Below are 15038 nucleotides of genomic sequence, written 5' to 3'. Positions count from 1 at the left end.
AATGGTTTGCACATCATCATCCTGTGGGATGTGATAATATGAGATAGATTCATTCTCCCTTGTGTGGACAACATGAGTTTTCTAATCTTGCGAAGTTAAGATTCACCAAGATCACGGTCATTTTGAGAAGACCAGTGACGTACTCCCTTCTCTCTCAGCAACATCTATACCTCTATATACATCTTAACACTTTAGCAAATAGACACGTGGCAGCTTAATTAAGGAGACATTGTGCTTGGCATCCAGTAAGTACTAAGCATATATTTATTGCCTGGATTAATCTGTCTTGTCATTGTAGTGCTCTTAATCAATCTTAGCAATTGTAAAATGCAAGTGGAAGTTGTAGGGAAATATTCACTGAGACCAAGTATGGCTCATAAAGAGGTATCCAAAGAACAAAATGTTCAAATAGCCCACAGATTTTTGGAACTGAGGTAAGGTTATTTTATAGACTTCATATATTCTATTTAATGTGAATAGTCATATAGTTCCTTAAAGAGATGTTAATATATTTAATTATAGTATAAGGTTCCACTCAGAACACCATAGAATATGCTTTTAAAACATATTTTACCTAACAATACCTTGTTAAAATATATGTTTTCAAAATTCACAAGTGTATCTGTCCCCAAAGATTCAGTAAGAGGCTGTGAGCTTTTATTCATTTGTCACATAATAACAAACAAAAACAACTTATCAATGTCTTATTAGATACAGTTCTTAAAAACTCCAAAATATTTAAATAAGGACACATTTAAAATAAATATTGTTGTTCTGTTACAGCTGTCCCCATTTTCCCCACCCCCACCTCCTACATTGATACTCTCCCCCCCCATTGTCCTTGTCCTTGGGTCCTTTATACATGTTCCTCGACTCGACCCTTCCCCTTCTTTTCCCCGTTACACCTCTTTTCCCTCCCCTCTGGTCACTGTCCGTTTGTTCTTTATTTATATCTCTCTGGTTCTCTTTTGCTCATTTGTTTGTTTTGCTGATCAGGACACAGATTAATGTAGAGAACAGACACTGAGTCAGAAAAGGCCTTAAATCTTGCCATCAATGTCAACTAAATACATAAAGTTTGCTACATCTTTCTAATTCTTAGTTTTCTCATTTGTTAAAAAAAGATATTTGGAGGTTTAAACAAAGTAATATAGAAAATAACATATGAGATAAAAGAAGTAATGATACTAACAGATTGTAGCTTACCTCTACTGATATAATAATAATAATTGTTAACATTATCACATGTATGGTAACATTCCTGACCACTTCTACCATAGCACTTAAAAAATGTTGGCTTTGCTGGTGAAGCTCAGTGATTGAGCGTGGGCCTGTGAACCAAAGGGTTACCAGTTAGATTCCCAGTCAGGGCACATGCCTGGGTTGCCAGCCAGGTCCCCAGTTGGGGACACATGAAAGGCAACCACACATTGATGTTTCTCTCCCTCTCTTTCTCTTTCCCTTCCCTTGTCTCTAAAAATGATGTTGGCTTTAATATTTGAGGGTTCAGAGTGTTCACAGCTTCAGTATTTCAAGTTTGAAAAATTGTTAATAGGAGAAACAAATATACATTGAATCACATTTCAAACCAATGAAATTATTCACATTATTTTTAAAGCTAAAAGAATACATGGATGACCACATTGGTGAACTAAGAGATTTAAGCACCTACTAACAAATTGGAATTGTGTAATTCACACTAAATGACTCTGATTTTGTTTACCTGTGAAGAGTAGGTGTGACCATCTGAGCCACAGACGGGGCTGGGGTAGGTCCCTGGGCACTGCTTGCAGGTGGATGACACGAGCCCTCTCCACTGCTTGTGGCCCACGCCCGGATCTTTCACGCTGTTAAAAAAAAAAACAACCACACAATGCATTTATTTAAAAAACTAATAAATTTATATTAACATCATGTTTTTCCACCATCACTCCAAATCTTAAAGATGAATTGGAATCAGAAACTATTTTCTCCTTTTCAATCTATTGATCTCCACAGAGATTACATTCATGATAACATTTTGTTTCTTACGAGGATATCAAGGTTGCCCTATAATAAAGTGAGAATATATTTCTTAGAAATATTCTTCTAATTCCATATAGATTATATTTCATCCTATGTATTTTTGTTTTAATTCATAGTTGTGACATATTTTTGATAGATCCAGAAACAGAAACAATTGCTCAGCAATAAAGGACTCACATGTCTGGGGGTGTCTAAAGAGCCACCCTAGTATTCCGTCAGGAACCGTTTCAGAAAACAGACACCTAATTTGCTGGGCGTACCCAATGTATCAGAAAGTAAGAGTAGCTTACTTTAGAGAAAAGAACATAAAGTACTAAACTTTTTCCAATAACAACCAGTGTTTAGAGAACCAAATTAGTAGATTTAGTGATAGGCTATCCTCTTTCTATTGTGCAGAAATGCTTCAAAATAGATTCATTAGGCTTTGATCAAAAAATAACTTGGGAAAACCCGTTCTCTTTTGCTACCTGCATTTACATTTATTTATTTTTCCACTTCAATTAAACTGCTTTATTACTCTATTTTTTGTGTATAATTTATATAGAGGGGGTAAAGGACTTAAAAATAAGACTTTTAGAACTATGCTAGTAAATCGGTACTCATTAAAATTGTTTATAGAAAATACTGTGATGTCTATATCAGGAAGAGAAAAGATGATTTACTAGAAACATTTGCTTATTTTGGCTTTTAATTTTATTTTCATGAATAAGTCAAATGTACATAAAAGTGTCTACTAAGACACTAAGACAAAGACTACTAAGAAATATAGTAAAAATCTTCATTATAGGAAAATTTCAAACTATGTACTTCACATTTTGATAAATGTAAGTGGGCATTAAAAAAATGTTTATCATTCTCTTTTCCCCTCTCTCCTTGGCTCGGGTGCCTGTCTCTCTCTAAAGACTTTCATGAAGCATATCATAACTCCACATGCATTTTCTTCATTTCAATTTTGTAAATTCTGCCAAAAGACCACTTTAAAATCTTGCCTGGCCACAGAGTTTATCTCATAAAAGATACAAGGGGGGGAACAGCCATGTTCCTATTATTCATTAATTACTTGGCACAAAATTATAATGGTAATTAAAACAATGACTGGAAAACCTGAAACATTATTTTATACCACATCAAAACTTACAAATTACAGAAGTGGAACAGAAGGGAATAAATAAAATAAAATGTTCTTCTTGCAATTTTCTTTCACTTTGTGTAATCAAAACAAGGCATAAAATTATGCAAACTGCTTTTCATACACATTGGGAGAAATTATTATTAAATTCAGGCTTCTAACCAATAAAAAGTACTTTATCAAAACAGGATCATATATATATTTGCTTTGTGATATATATAAAATACATACTATGATATGTATTATATATACATATACTATATTCCACCATTCAAGGCACTAAGTAGTTTCATACCAATATACCTATTGTTTTGCTTCTAATAGCTGTGAAATTAAACTAACAAAGGTGAACTTACACTGCTGCTAGTGTTTCTTTACAGCACTTATTTGGGGGCAGTTGAATCAAAGCATCTCCTTGTTCCCTGAACCATCTTCTCGTGTTCCTGATCTTTCACTCTGGGGGATTCTTTCCTTTCCTGGGGGATTCCTTCCTGAAAGGGGATCCCGCTTTCAGGGGGATTCCCCAGCATCAGTCACATGTGAAAGTGCATCAATCTCTTACTTTTCTAATAACTACAATGTTAATTATAGCTATACCTGTTTCATCAATTATGATACTTGGTTTTACGTTTAGTTAATCATGTTGTGCAATTTAAAAAGATAAGTTGAACATGACTTTCATGTATTAGGATTTACATTGATTTTGGAAGGAGCATAAAAGATATTACCAAAATGGTTAGCAGAAAGAAATCTCATTCCAATTCGACTTAAGTTTCGTGTGTGATCATGACATTAAGCAGGCTGGGCAGGCAGTAACCTCCCTTAGTCTTAATTTCTCCATTTCTACAATGCTAAGCTTCGTCAGTATGGATCATTTGGTCTTGAGCATTTCATCACTCTATATATCTTTACTAAAATTGCTTATTTGAAGGCACTCAACAAAAATTAGAAGCATAGGCAGTGCATATTGGCCATATGTTATAATTTTAGGACTTGGTTTAGTGTTACCAAGTGAAACTAATATATCATTATGGTGTGAAGGATGATGTTTAATGGAGCAAGAGAATGCCAGGAATGCTGAAGTTGCAAAACTCAGCTATCTCAAGATAGCAAATGAAAGATATGGAGGGAGCCCTGTCTGGTGATAAGTAATGAAAGACAAGGATGAAACAGACCTGTGTTTACACAGTGTTTAAATAGGCATGATTTCCATGAAAGTATGCCTGAGAATCAAATAATACTTTTATTACAATATCAAGAAACATTGTCAATAAATCATAAAATTATTTCATATTATATATTTTTCTAAAGCCATGTAGGTTCCTGGATCTCACATATTTTATAAACTTTAGACCTTAAATATGGAAACCAAATGAAATGCTGAGTATTTACTATATATTTATCTTAGAAGGGAACCATCAGTATCTAAATCTTAAAATTTTAGGGATATTTGCTTCTTTGTCTATGTACCTATGTTAATTTTTAATGACTTTGCTTTAAGGGAATAATTTCATTGTAGCTGGATAAAACAGCATTCAAGTGAAATATTCTGTGAACACCTCCGCTAAAGGCAACTTGATGTATTTCTTGTCTACTTGGTACACCTAACATTTTAATTCCTTTGGTCGGTCTTTTTTTTTTTTTTTTTTAAGGTCTGCCTGAGTTGTGGAGGAATTCTTCCGTGAGACACAACTGCCAAGTCTTGACTTCTCTACTGGACACAAAACACTTCAGTAAACAAGGCCACCCTTACTCTTTTGTCATGGGCCTCAGGAAAAAAAAAGACAGATATATTAGCCAGGTGAAGTAAATTAGCTTTTGGGGCAACAAAATTATTTGAAAATTAGAAAGTCCTATACAGAACTTAAATCTATTGTGACCACTAATTGCTTTATTTGATTTCTGCACTCTGTACGACAGTAAATTGAGCAATGAAGCAAAACAGTATAAGTTATCAATTTTAAGTAAAAAGGCATATTCTAAAAATAAAAAGTAAACATTAATTCATAATAGGAAACATTACCAAATATATAAAATAAATTAGCATAGCTTATTTTGCAGTATGAATAAAAAATCCACTTGCTCTATATATTTTATAAAAAAGAGATTCACCAAAAAAGCCCATTTGTAGATGTATCGATAGGCATGATTAATAAAATGATAGGCATGGTTAATAAAATGATCTTTGAAAATTATTTCTAATCTAAAGTAAATTAACAAGTGAAAAAAGTGAAACATCATAACTGCTTCAAATGTTCTTTAAAGGAAGACTCACCATCACAAATAAGTGTTATCTGGAGAGTACATCTAGCTAATTAAACCTGACATTTATATAGTGTAATACATAATACACCACCATATATGTGAGTCTGATTTAAAAAATCAGCATAGAGGCCAATTTGCTAATGTGCGAATTGGTTCTATTAAATGTGTTGACAAATATATTTCACTCCAGTTATGAGCATATGAGTATGATTACTAAGTCTACATCCTATTTTTAAAATAAGAATTAGGAAATTCTTCACTTTTTCAATTATTAATGTGCATAGATAAAGCAAGCTTTCAACCATTAACTATGATACCACTTTAACCTTAAACAGTTCTATAGTATCAGCACTGAGCAAAGTAAGAACTAAGATTTGAGTTCACAAAAATGTGTGATTCTTAAAGGTCAAGGAGATTCTATATTTGGAAAAAAATGTATTCACATTTTAAAAATAACAGTGACAGATATGCAGCTTAAAAGGGAAAAATATTCTACCTAAAAGAAAATGACAATGAAACAAGACAACATTTACTGAAAGACATGGAAAAGATTGCTTGATTATTCAAAATATATTTTATATATAAAAATATGTCTTAATTTTGAAAAATTATTTTGATTTATTTTTCTAAACAGGAGGAAATATTTTAGCTACTGCTTGCTCACTAGATTTGAAAGCTTTCTCAGAAGTCTTTAACAATTAAAGGCCACATTTTATTTAAGAAAACAATCATTAAAGATGATCCAAAATTCAAGGAAAGAAAACAGCTTTTCCTCCATGTGTTGCTTTCATGGAAGTCTTTGTTGTTGGCCTCCTCCTTCTTACTGCTTCATGGGAAAAGGAAAGCTATAGAAATTAGAGGGGAGAAAGAAGCTACTATGTTTTGCTTGAGTCTGATTTATAGACTGAGAGAAAAGGTCAGGAGCACAAAATTTTCTCCATACATTAGCTTTTCATGTTAGCTTAACTAATCAAACTCAAATGTCTAAGTGTTTAACTTCATGGTATTTTTCTCTCTACCAGATTTTAATCCCTACCCTGAGAGTGTGTACTTCTAAGCATGTGCCGATGCAGTCTGGTAAAATCAGAAGTAGAGTAAGATTTGCTAGACAAGGAAATATTCTTCCAGAAATGCTATCTCAATAACTGGTACATATATCAAAGGTTATCAGAGAGGTCTTTTAAAACATTTATTATTTTTATTTGTAATATAGTGCTACTTATATCTACCCACCATGTTTTAGAAAATGAGTTAGGCATTGTCAAAACCCCACCACTAGCTCATGCAATAACTTTTTATCTTTTAACCTATAAATAGTATCTATGCATCCTTCTAAATACCCAACAATGTGTCCATGAACTATTTTACAAACCAGAGATAACAGTTGGATAGAATCATTGGATCTCAAAATTAGTTTGGGAATAAAAAGATAAGCCTAGCTTGGAGAGTGAGGTTTTCCTGTGTGTCAGGAAGTATAGTAAGGACAATATGGAGCTAATCTGGCCAACTTCTTGTCATCTTTGCAGTCCCACCTCTGATGCCGTTTCTATTGTAAAATACGTTTGACTTGGCAAGAACACTTTCACCACCAGTCTGTGACCCACATTCTCTCCTCATCACTTATACCCTTTTAATATTACTTATCAATTCTACTGTAACAAAAACCCATATAGTCATCTTTTCATCTAACCCAACCTGTATTCAAGCTCCCTTAATTCTGAGCCTTTGTCTTGCCCTCATGACATCTGCTGAACCACTAGGAGACAGGATCAGAATGAACACCGACTTGTTCCCTACTTCTGCTACTCTAGCTTTGATGCAAGGGAGACAATGGAGCTGCTTAAAGCAAAGGCCTGCATTTTGTGGCCTAAAAATACTTCTAACCTCTCTGAGCCTCTCCATTCACAGGTAAGAAGAAAGCAGTTGGCCAGCATCAGAAGTCATTTTAATCACGTGGGACAGCATATAAATTAAATTTGACCACAGCATTTTCTAGAGCCACGAGGCAAAACATTCTGACATATTCCTGATTTCCCTTTGGTTAGGTCATGCTTGCAGAAATAGAATAAATTGAGCATGTATTTGTTTCCTGTATCTACTATAACAAACTACCTAAAACTTTCTGGCTTAAAACAACAGAAGTTTAATTTCTCAGGGTTATGGAGGTCAAAAGTCCACCGTACTCTCTCAGGGAGCTCTAGGATATCTGGTGCGCCTGGTACATGCCTCTTCCATCCTCTGGTGGCTGTCAGCATTCTTTGGCTTGTGGCTGCATTCTTCTCTGCTCTATATTCACATCACCTTCCCCTCTTCGTGTCTTTGCCAGAATCCCCCATCTCTCTCCAACAAGGATACATTGTGAATGTGTTCAGGGCCCACTCTGGTAATCCAGGAAACCTCTGCCTTTCCAGATCTTTAACATAATCACATTTTTCATCATATAAAGTAACATTATCCAATGGGAGTAAAAGGGAGAAAACTGTACTTGAACAATAATTAAAATTTTAAAAATAGGAAAAAAAGTAACATTATCCCTTTTACCATATGAGATATTTCACACAGATTCTGGTAGTTAAGGTGAAGATATATCTTTAGGGCCAGGATTCAACATACAACAGGGAGGCTACTTAGAAAAAGGAAGATTTTACCTTTCTCACAACAAAAGAGCTTCAGTGATGGAGACCCTAGTTAGCAGGGATGCCTTAAAGAATCCTATATGTAAGTTCACATTGAGAGTGTATTTTGCCCAGTGATTACTCCTACCAACCCCTTTACATTTAAATGACAAATGTGTGGTCCATGGTAATTTCTTGGGACTTAGGTATTGTCCTTCCTTTGCAAGGCTAGGCTCCTCTGCAAATGTGAGCTTAGTCTGAGGCATGGAACCACAGCCAGACATAACTGATTTTTCTGTAAGTAGATAATGTACTTTAATCTCATCTATGTCTCAGTAGAATCATTTATTTTTTCACTTTACTAAATTTTAGAGAAATTAAATGCTACAGTTAGGAAGATTAGAAAAACATTAAGTTGCCATTTTTACAGATAAACAATAAAAATGCCATATCAACATGCTTCAACTGACTCTTAATTAGTAAAAGAACAGATGATAGAGACAAAGGGTTTGCTTCTCTGTATTTTTGCTTTTAGGAGTGTGGTCATTGGGGCAAACTGGAAGGGAATAATAGTGGGTGAATGGACTAAGTGTCATGGCATAGGGATAAATATATTATCCTTGGCATTCAGAGCAGGCAGGAGAGAAGCCATTGCATTATACTAAGAATTTATTTCAGAGAGTGGGGTCCACAGACTTTGTTCTCATTGCCAGCTAGTTTTCTGTTTTTGTACGTTGCTGATCAATCTTTTCCAAAACTTTACAGGTGGTCTTCCCTCTCCACTAATATCTTTTCACTTTTTATTCACTACTCATCATTTTTACTCCAGTATATTTCCCTGATCTTAGCACACATTAAGGTCTTGATAAATATCACTGAAAAGATAAAATGAAAGAGGGAGCAAGAGAGAAAGAAGGGAGGGAGGAAAGAAGGAAAGGGGAAAGTCCATCCCTGCTTAAAGCACTAAGAATGGCTCCTATTTTCTTTGCTTATATGTACACTTAAGAAATAGAAATTCTATAGCATTATTTCCTTACCAAATATGCTTTTTATCAATAATTTGTAAGTGAAGTCCTTAAAAGTCATTTTGGCTTGGATATTAAAAGTCAATTAGAATAGAAGTATATTTAAGCAAGGGCCTTGCTTTTCCTAATGATTATCTTATGCTTTAGCATAAAGTACATGCCAAAGCATTTTACATTATTTTTTTCAGTTGTTTCAGTTTATCAAGGACTCTTTCAACCTCATATTACAGAATTTGCAACATGTTCTCTAGTGCTCATCAAGGAAGCAAGCGTCGGGAAATGAACAATTAGGCTCTTTACAACTGTATGGGGAAGAGTGATTTATACAGGCTTCTTTTCAACAATACTTTCACTCTTTTAAAAACACTGCTAATTTACTGCATTTTTTTGTTTCTCACTTGACTTTTTAAAGCAGTAAAATCCAATTAACCTACAATCTCATGCCAATTTTCTTTAAAAAATACTGTACCACTATCTCTCTTGCCCTTCTCACAGTTTCCCCACCCCCTGAGCGTTTGGAGGCAATAAAACATACACTAGATAAAGAGCACTCTGCATTTCCCAACATCCCCATTAGTACTGCTGCAAGAAGTAGAAAGATGGCTAGTGATTTATCATGTTTACTGTTCTCTTACTGGCCAAAGCCTGCTCAGTGGAACTGTTAGACTGAATGAAGGGTTAGTGAGTCCCTAGGTGAGGGATCACAAGGCCAAGTTAAACTGGCCTGAAAGATGCTCTCCTGGGAGCTGGCACTGTCTTTCATATAGAAGGGAAGTTCAAGTGTGTAACCTAATCTCCTGGAACTCTGCTGTAGACTTCAGATAAATAATAACATTTGTGTACTTGTTTTACGTTTCTTCTTCGAAGGTGCGTTACGTTGGTTTTTGTTTATTTCACTAACAGTGCTTTGATAAAATTCAATCTTGGGTTACTTAGGATTTGTGCTATTAAGTAGGCAATGAAAGCCTCTAGCTTATTTTGAACCTATTAATATATTATCTAGACATTTAAGTTTAAATAAAGAGTATTTCATGGGTTAAAGAATAGCAGATTTGCAAGCATTCAGGGTTTACGCTGAAGTTTCAGCATAAGTTTTCATTACTTTTTTTTCCTTTGCACATGCATCCTTTGCTAAAAAATATGGGTACTCCTGAATTTCTTTAATTACTTCCCAACAACAGACCAAAAGGGTATTGTTTAATACCCTCATAGTAATTCTGCCCCACAAACTTCAGGGGTATATAAATCTACGTCTGTGTACTACTATGTATTTGTAGAAAAAGGAACTCTAAAAGCATACTTATAAGAAGAGTTTTGTCCCAAAGTCAACAAAAAGAAGAGAGCCTCGCTCACCCAGGACTGCTCCTCTTGTTATATGTGTATAATAAATTAACATTGTGTGATATCACTGAAATTTGAGGATAAATATGCTATAACACACTATTATCATAAATGATACAGAGATCTGAAGCAACCTAGATATATTAATATCTGAAACACATCTCATTTTAACATGGTTAAAAAATGAAAGTATAGAAAGTGATTCCTAAACTTCTTGGTTTCAAGTCAGACATCAATTCAGCCATTCCAATAATAATTTCTATTTTAAAAATACATGTTTATTAACCTCTCTAATAGGACCTCAATTTTGGACTTGAAAGTATAAAAAATAAAGAAATCAGGAACATAATTCACAATAAAATATGCATTGAAGTTAATGTCATGCTTGTGAATTCCATAGTATGCATAATGAAATAATTCAAAAATTGGTTCTGCTTTAAGATAACTAATAGAAATCACATGAAGGCATTATTTTTTTATAACTCACTTTAAACAAGTATGAAAATGTGTCTACATCTTAATAAGAAATCAAAAGTTTTTCTTCTTAGGGCTACACATGTAAATTTATATAACCACCTGAGTACATGATTGGTAGACAGATTATTTTTCAAAGCCTAAAGAATTTGGGGGTAGGAAATTACTGTTTGAATAGCATCTCTTTCATTGTCTCCAAGAGAAAATAAACTATGTTATAGCAATCCTTTTGGTGAAGCTAAATTTTACAAACCCTTCGATTGGAATGAAATGCAGATGTTGGGTAATTGGTGATGCTTTGCTAAATATAGACCATGAGAAGAAACTAAACTGCCGTTTATGAATAATTCATTGAATTTTACATTCAATAACCACAAGAACCCTGTGGGTTCTTAGGATCATGTCCGGATCCTCAGAGCCACAGAGTGTGCATGCCCGCATCTGCAGAACCTCAGCTTTCTAAAGGGTGGGAGGAAAGTTACACAGCTTTTAACAGAAAATTGTCGCCTTTGGCATTTTCTTCAGGCTACATTCTTCAGATCTCCTTTGAAATATCTTCATGGAAACATTTGAGATCAGTTCTGTCTGACAACCTACTTGAATTAGGCTTCAGACAACCATCTTCGACAGGACTTTGTTGCTTCCATCTCAATGCAGCCCAACTACTGATAAAAGTTAGTTTAACTTTTGCCCTTTACCTACAATCCCTAACTTCTCCCACTAAATGTGAATAGGAGAAAAGATAATAATAGTTATATATGTTTCAGATAAAAAACCCTCTAGTTCTATTTTAGTAATTTAATAACTAATGAATTCTTCCCTTGACCCCTGGAAATATACTCGGACAATAGCCCTACTGAACATACATGTACATTTTTTTTCAATCTAAATATTTTTCTATTAAGAATTGCATTTTTCACTTACAATACCATGCTAATGCAATGTTCTTTCCTTTCTCTATGCACATATTCCATGCTCTTTCCTTTCCCCATGCACCTATTCCGTATTCAAGTGTCAAGAATGCCCACTTACTATAGCAGCTCTACATTAAAAAATGCCATGGAATTTGCTACAAATTTGTGTTCTTTGATGTTTTTTCTGGAACAACCTCTTCAATGATGGGCCACCACCAGAAGTCCCCAGGCATTACTCTTGGCATGCCTCCTGAACTCTGGTACAGCTTGGTCATGATGGGGTTGCAGGCTTTTTTCAGTTCTTTCTGCTGATGTTCAAATTCTCCTTCCTCTACAGTCTGGTTCTTATCAAGCCAACTGATGATTTCATTACACTTGTCAAAAACCTTCTGTTAGTCCCCATTATTGCTTTTGCCTTAAAGTTTCCAGTTCACCTCTAGATTCAATATTTTTTTATCAAATGTCAAAGAAGAAAACTTTAGAATAATTTCATTTCAAACTGTATAGTGCTTCCATCCCTCAAAAGAGGTGTAAGGTAGCCTGTGGAAGTTCCCTAAAGAAAGATCCAACATGTGTGTCATAGCTGAAAAGCCTCTTACAAGTTCACATAGACCATGCCAATATGGTTTTGTGCAGAGTATAGAAAAACAACAAAGACTTTCTTTGTCACAGTACTTTGCAACCTTGACTACCCAAAACATCCCATAAAGTTAAAACTAAAACTATAACAAACAAACAAAAAATGCTCCTTGGACTCCCAGTTGATAGGAGTTACACTTTTACTTTTGCTCATTAAGAAATTATATAATGACAGGAAACAACTTTATTATTTTATTCAAAACATTTCTGGAAAACGGTGGAAATACTTCATGGTGTATCTCAATCAATAAGTATATAGCTTGCAATAATTCTGTAGCCTCCCATGTATTCACAGCCAGCAAGTGGAAAGTTCTGAAGGAGGAGTCCTATGTCATAAGATAAAATGGTGTCAGTGAACTAAAATTATTTGTAGAGACAGGATCACATTTACGTCCGATAAATATTTCACTACTGAAATTCCTAATGAATCATTCCTGCCAGCAGCATTTGAATGGTAAATAACCTTCTACTATTGGTTTTAAAAATTATTGTTAATTGACAAAATTAGTATAGCATTGTTATATCATAAGTCACTGTTATTACCAATAAAAATATTTTTATTTATAATTTTGGTGTTTTTTTCTATTGTTGATCTCTATATTGTCCATTATCATTTTTTTCTTTGTAATTGAATACAACTTTAAAATAATTTCAAAGTAAATTTGTAAAGAGTCATAGATAAAGAAGAAATTTGACATAAAGGAAAATGCTAAGGAATATTTGAGTTACCTTCTGCTTAAGGTTTATATGCTACAGAAGAGTAGAATTTATAAACTCTGTTAAGGATTCATTTATGCTAATAATGTTTAATGTTTCTTTATCCTGAAGAAACTGTTCTCCAATTAAAACAGAACATTACTTTTATGTTCAAAACATATTTGCAGGATTGTGGTTTGAATTGATGGGTTGGGGCTCGGAGAGCACTAGCTTGGAATTAATTTCCCAAATTTTCCCAGCGCATGCATGAGCAATTTGCTAAATTTCCATGCATATTCTAAATTTTTATTTTATCCCCAGTGATGTCAAAGTGCTTCAGGAGTTGAATTGTGAATGTTTTCCTTCCCAATGTGTCCACATTGTAAAGACACAGAGAGCACTGACCAATATCACTAAGTCACTCCTACTTTTTTTTGTTCCTGAGCTGGGATCACAAATCTTCCCTAGAAGATTTTGATAAGATCAAATGAAGGAGCAAAAATATTTCAGTTACTTAAATATCCTTCCAATGAAGCTGTGAATCCAGTTACATTTTTATTAGCAATTTTGCCATTTCTATGCAGTTTTTCCATACAATCAAGAACTTCTTTTTATTTTCAAATCAATATGGTTCTTTAGTGCTTTTTGTATGTGTTGCTTCATTTACATATAACAAACAGCAAGGTTTATACTATTTTCCTTAATAACTGAAAAATAAGGTACTTCATAACTATTGTTTTTTTTTTCTTCTAGGTGATTCTTATACCATATTCAGCTTGAATTATTAGTCTTAGTCCATGTAAAATCATACTTTTCAAAAAGATTTCAATATAATATTTGAAAACTTTTAATATATCAGGTGTACATCATTAACAGACAGAGTGAAAAAGCAACAGCAAATTGCTGTCAATTTTTACTCAGTCTGTTAGAAACTTTTGATGTAAACAATGGAAAACTAAGAGATTTCAATGACGAATATTGATCATGATGCAAAGTTGGGGTTATGCTGTTTTGGACACTTTTCAGTAAATTGCTAGTCCTCTTATTTCTGAAGATTCTACAGTGTAGTCAATTTAATCCCTTTACTGCTAGATAAACATGAGTGCTTTTCTTCAGAAAAAAAACACTTTTATCTAGAAACATGACTGATCTTCCAAAAATAAAGTATTATAATTATGAAAACACACACAGTGTTTCCTCAGAACAATGAGCATGGGGGGAAGGGAGAAGGGTAGTTGAAATTCAGCCATAAAACACAAAGTAATAAATGTTCACACATATAAAAGCTGTCAACATTCCTCACTTACTGTTTATGCTGAATTTGTGTAGGTTTTATCATCTTTGATTACAGTATTTTACTCTACCATTATAAGCAACAAGTGTTTTGTCTGTAGAAAGGAGCTCTTCCAACAAAATTGACATAAATCCTGGTTAATATTCTCTCCTTGTAAAGAGGGACAATGACAGCCATAGTTCAATTGACAGCTCTTTAATAATTCTGCTGGCACCATAAAAATGAAAAAAGAGGCAGCATTTCATGAGAGAAGATAAATCAAAAAGAAGGAACTAAAAAAATATTGCATTATAAAAAGGTCAGACACTCAGATTAACATAGAAGGCACTTCCAGAAAACATTTGCATTTCCTTCCAAATGATCCTAAGATGAAGTATGGACAAGAAAATTAACATGCACGTGCTTCCATGAGATCAATTTACATTTGCCCCCAAATAGCATGTTTGACAGATTTCTTTTTAAGATCACTTTTAAAATTGTTTCATATATAAAGCACAAACTCTAGATTTGCAACTAAAAAATATCAATACATCAACTTGTCACTTGCCACAGAGTAAAATGGCTGTTTTAGAGATTCCATTTATTTCTTCCTCCCCTTTTTTGTAGACACTCACACAGAGG

General features: G+C 33.9%; 1 protein-coding gene across 3 annotated transcripts in view; it reads right to left on the bottom strand.

Moving 5' to 3' along the window:
• The window catches only part of SPOCK3 (SPARC (osteonectin), cwcv and kazal like domains proteoglycan 3), a 296939-nt gene that overhangs the window by 87228 nt on the left and 194673 nt on the right, over positions 1 to 15038 (bottom strand). For all 3 annotated transcript variants that reach the window (XM_045831898.1, XM_045831896.1, XM_045831897.1), the window contains one exon: positions 1724 to 1847. In XM_045831898.1, the coding sequence (XP_045687854.1) occupies positions 1724 to 1847 (124 nt within the window). The remainder of the gene's footprint in view (positions 1 to 1723; positions 1848 to 15038) is intronic.

The sequence above is a fragment of the Phyllostomus hastatus genome, unplaced genomic scaffold (genome assembly GCF_019186645.2).
Source record: "Phyllostomus hastatus isolate PE091 unplaced genomic scaffold, TTU_PhHast_1.1 phas_contig_159, whole genome shotgun sequence".
Classification (NCBI taxonomy): domain Eukaryota; kingdom Metazoa; phylum Chordata; class Mammalia; order Chiroptera; family Phyllostomidae; genus Phyllostomus; species Phyllostomus hastatus.
Note: the sequence above shows the minus strand (reverse complement) of the source record. Positions and strands in the feature narration are given on the sequence as shown.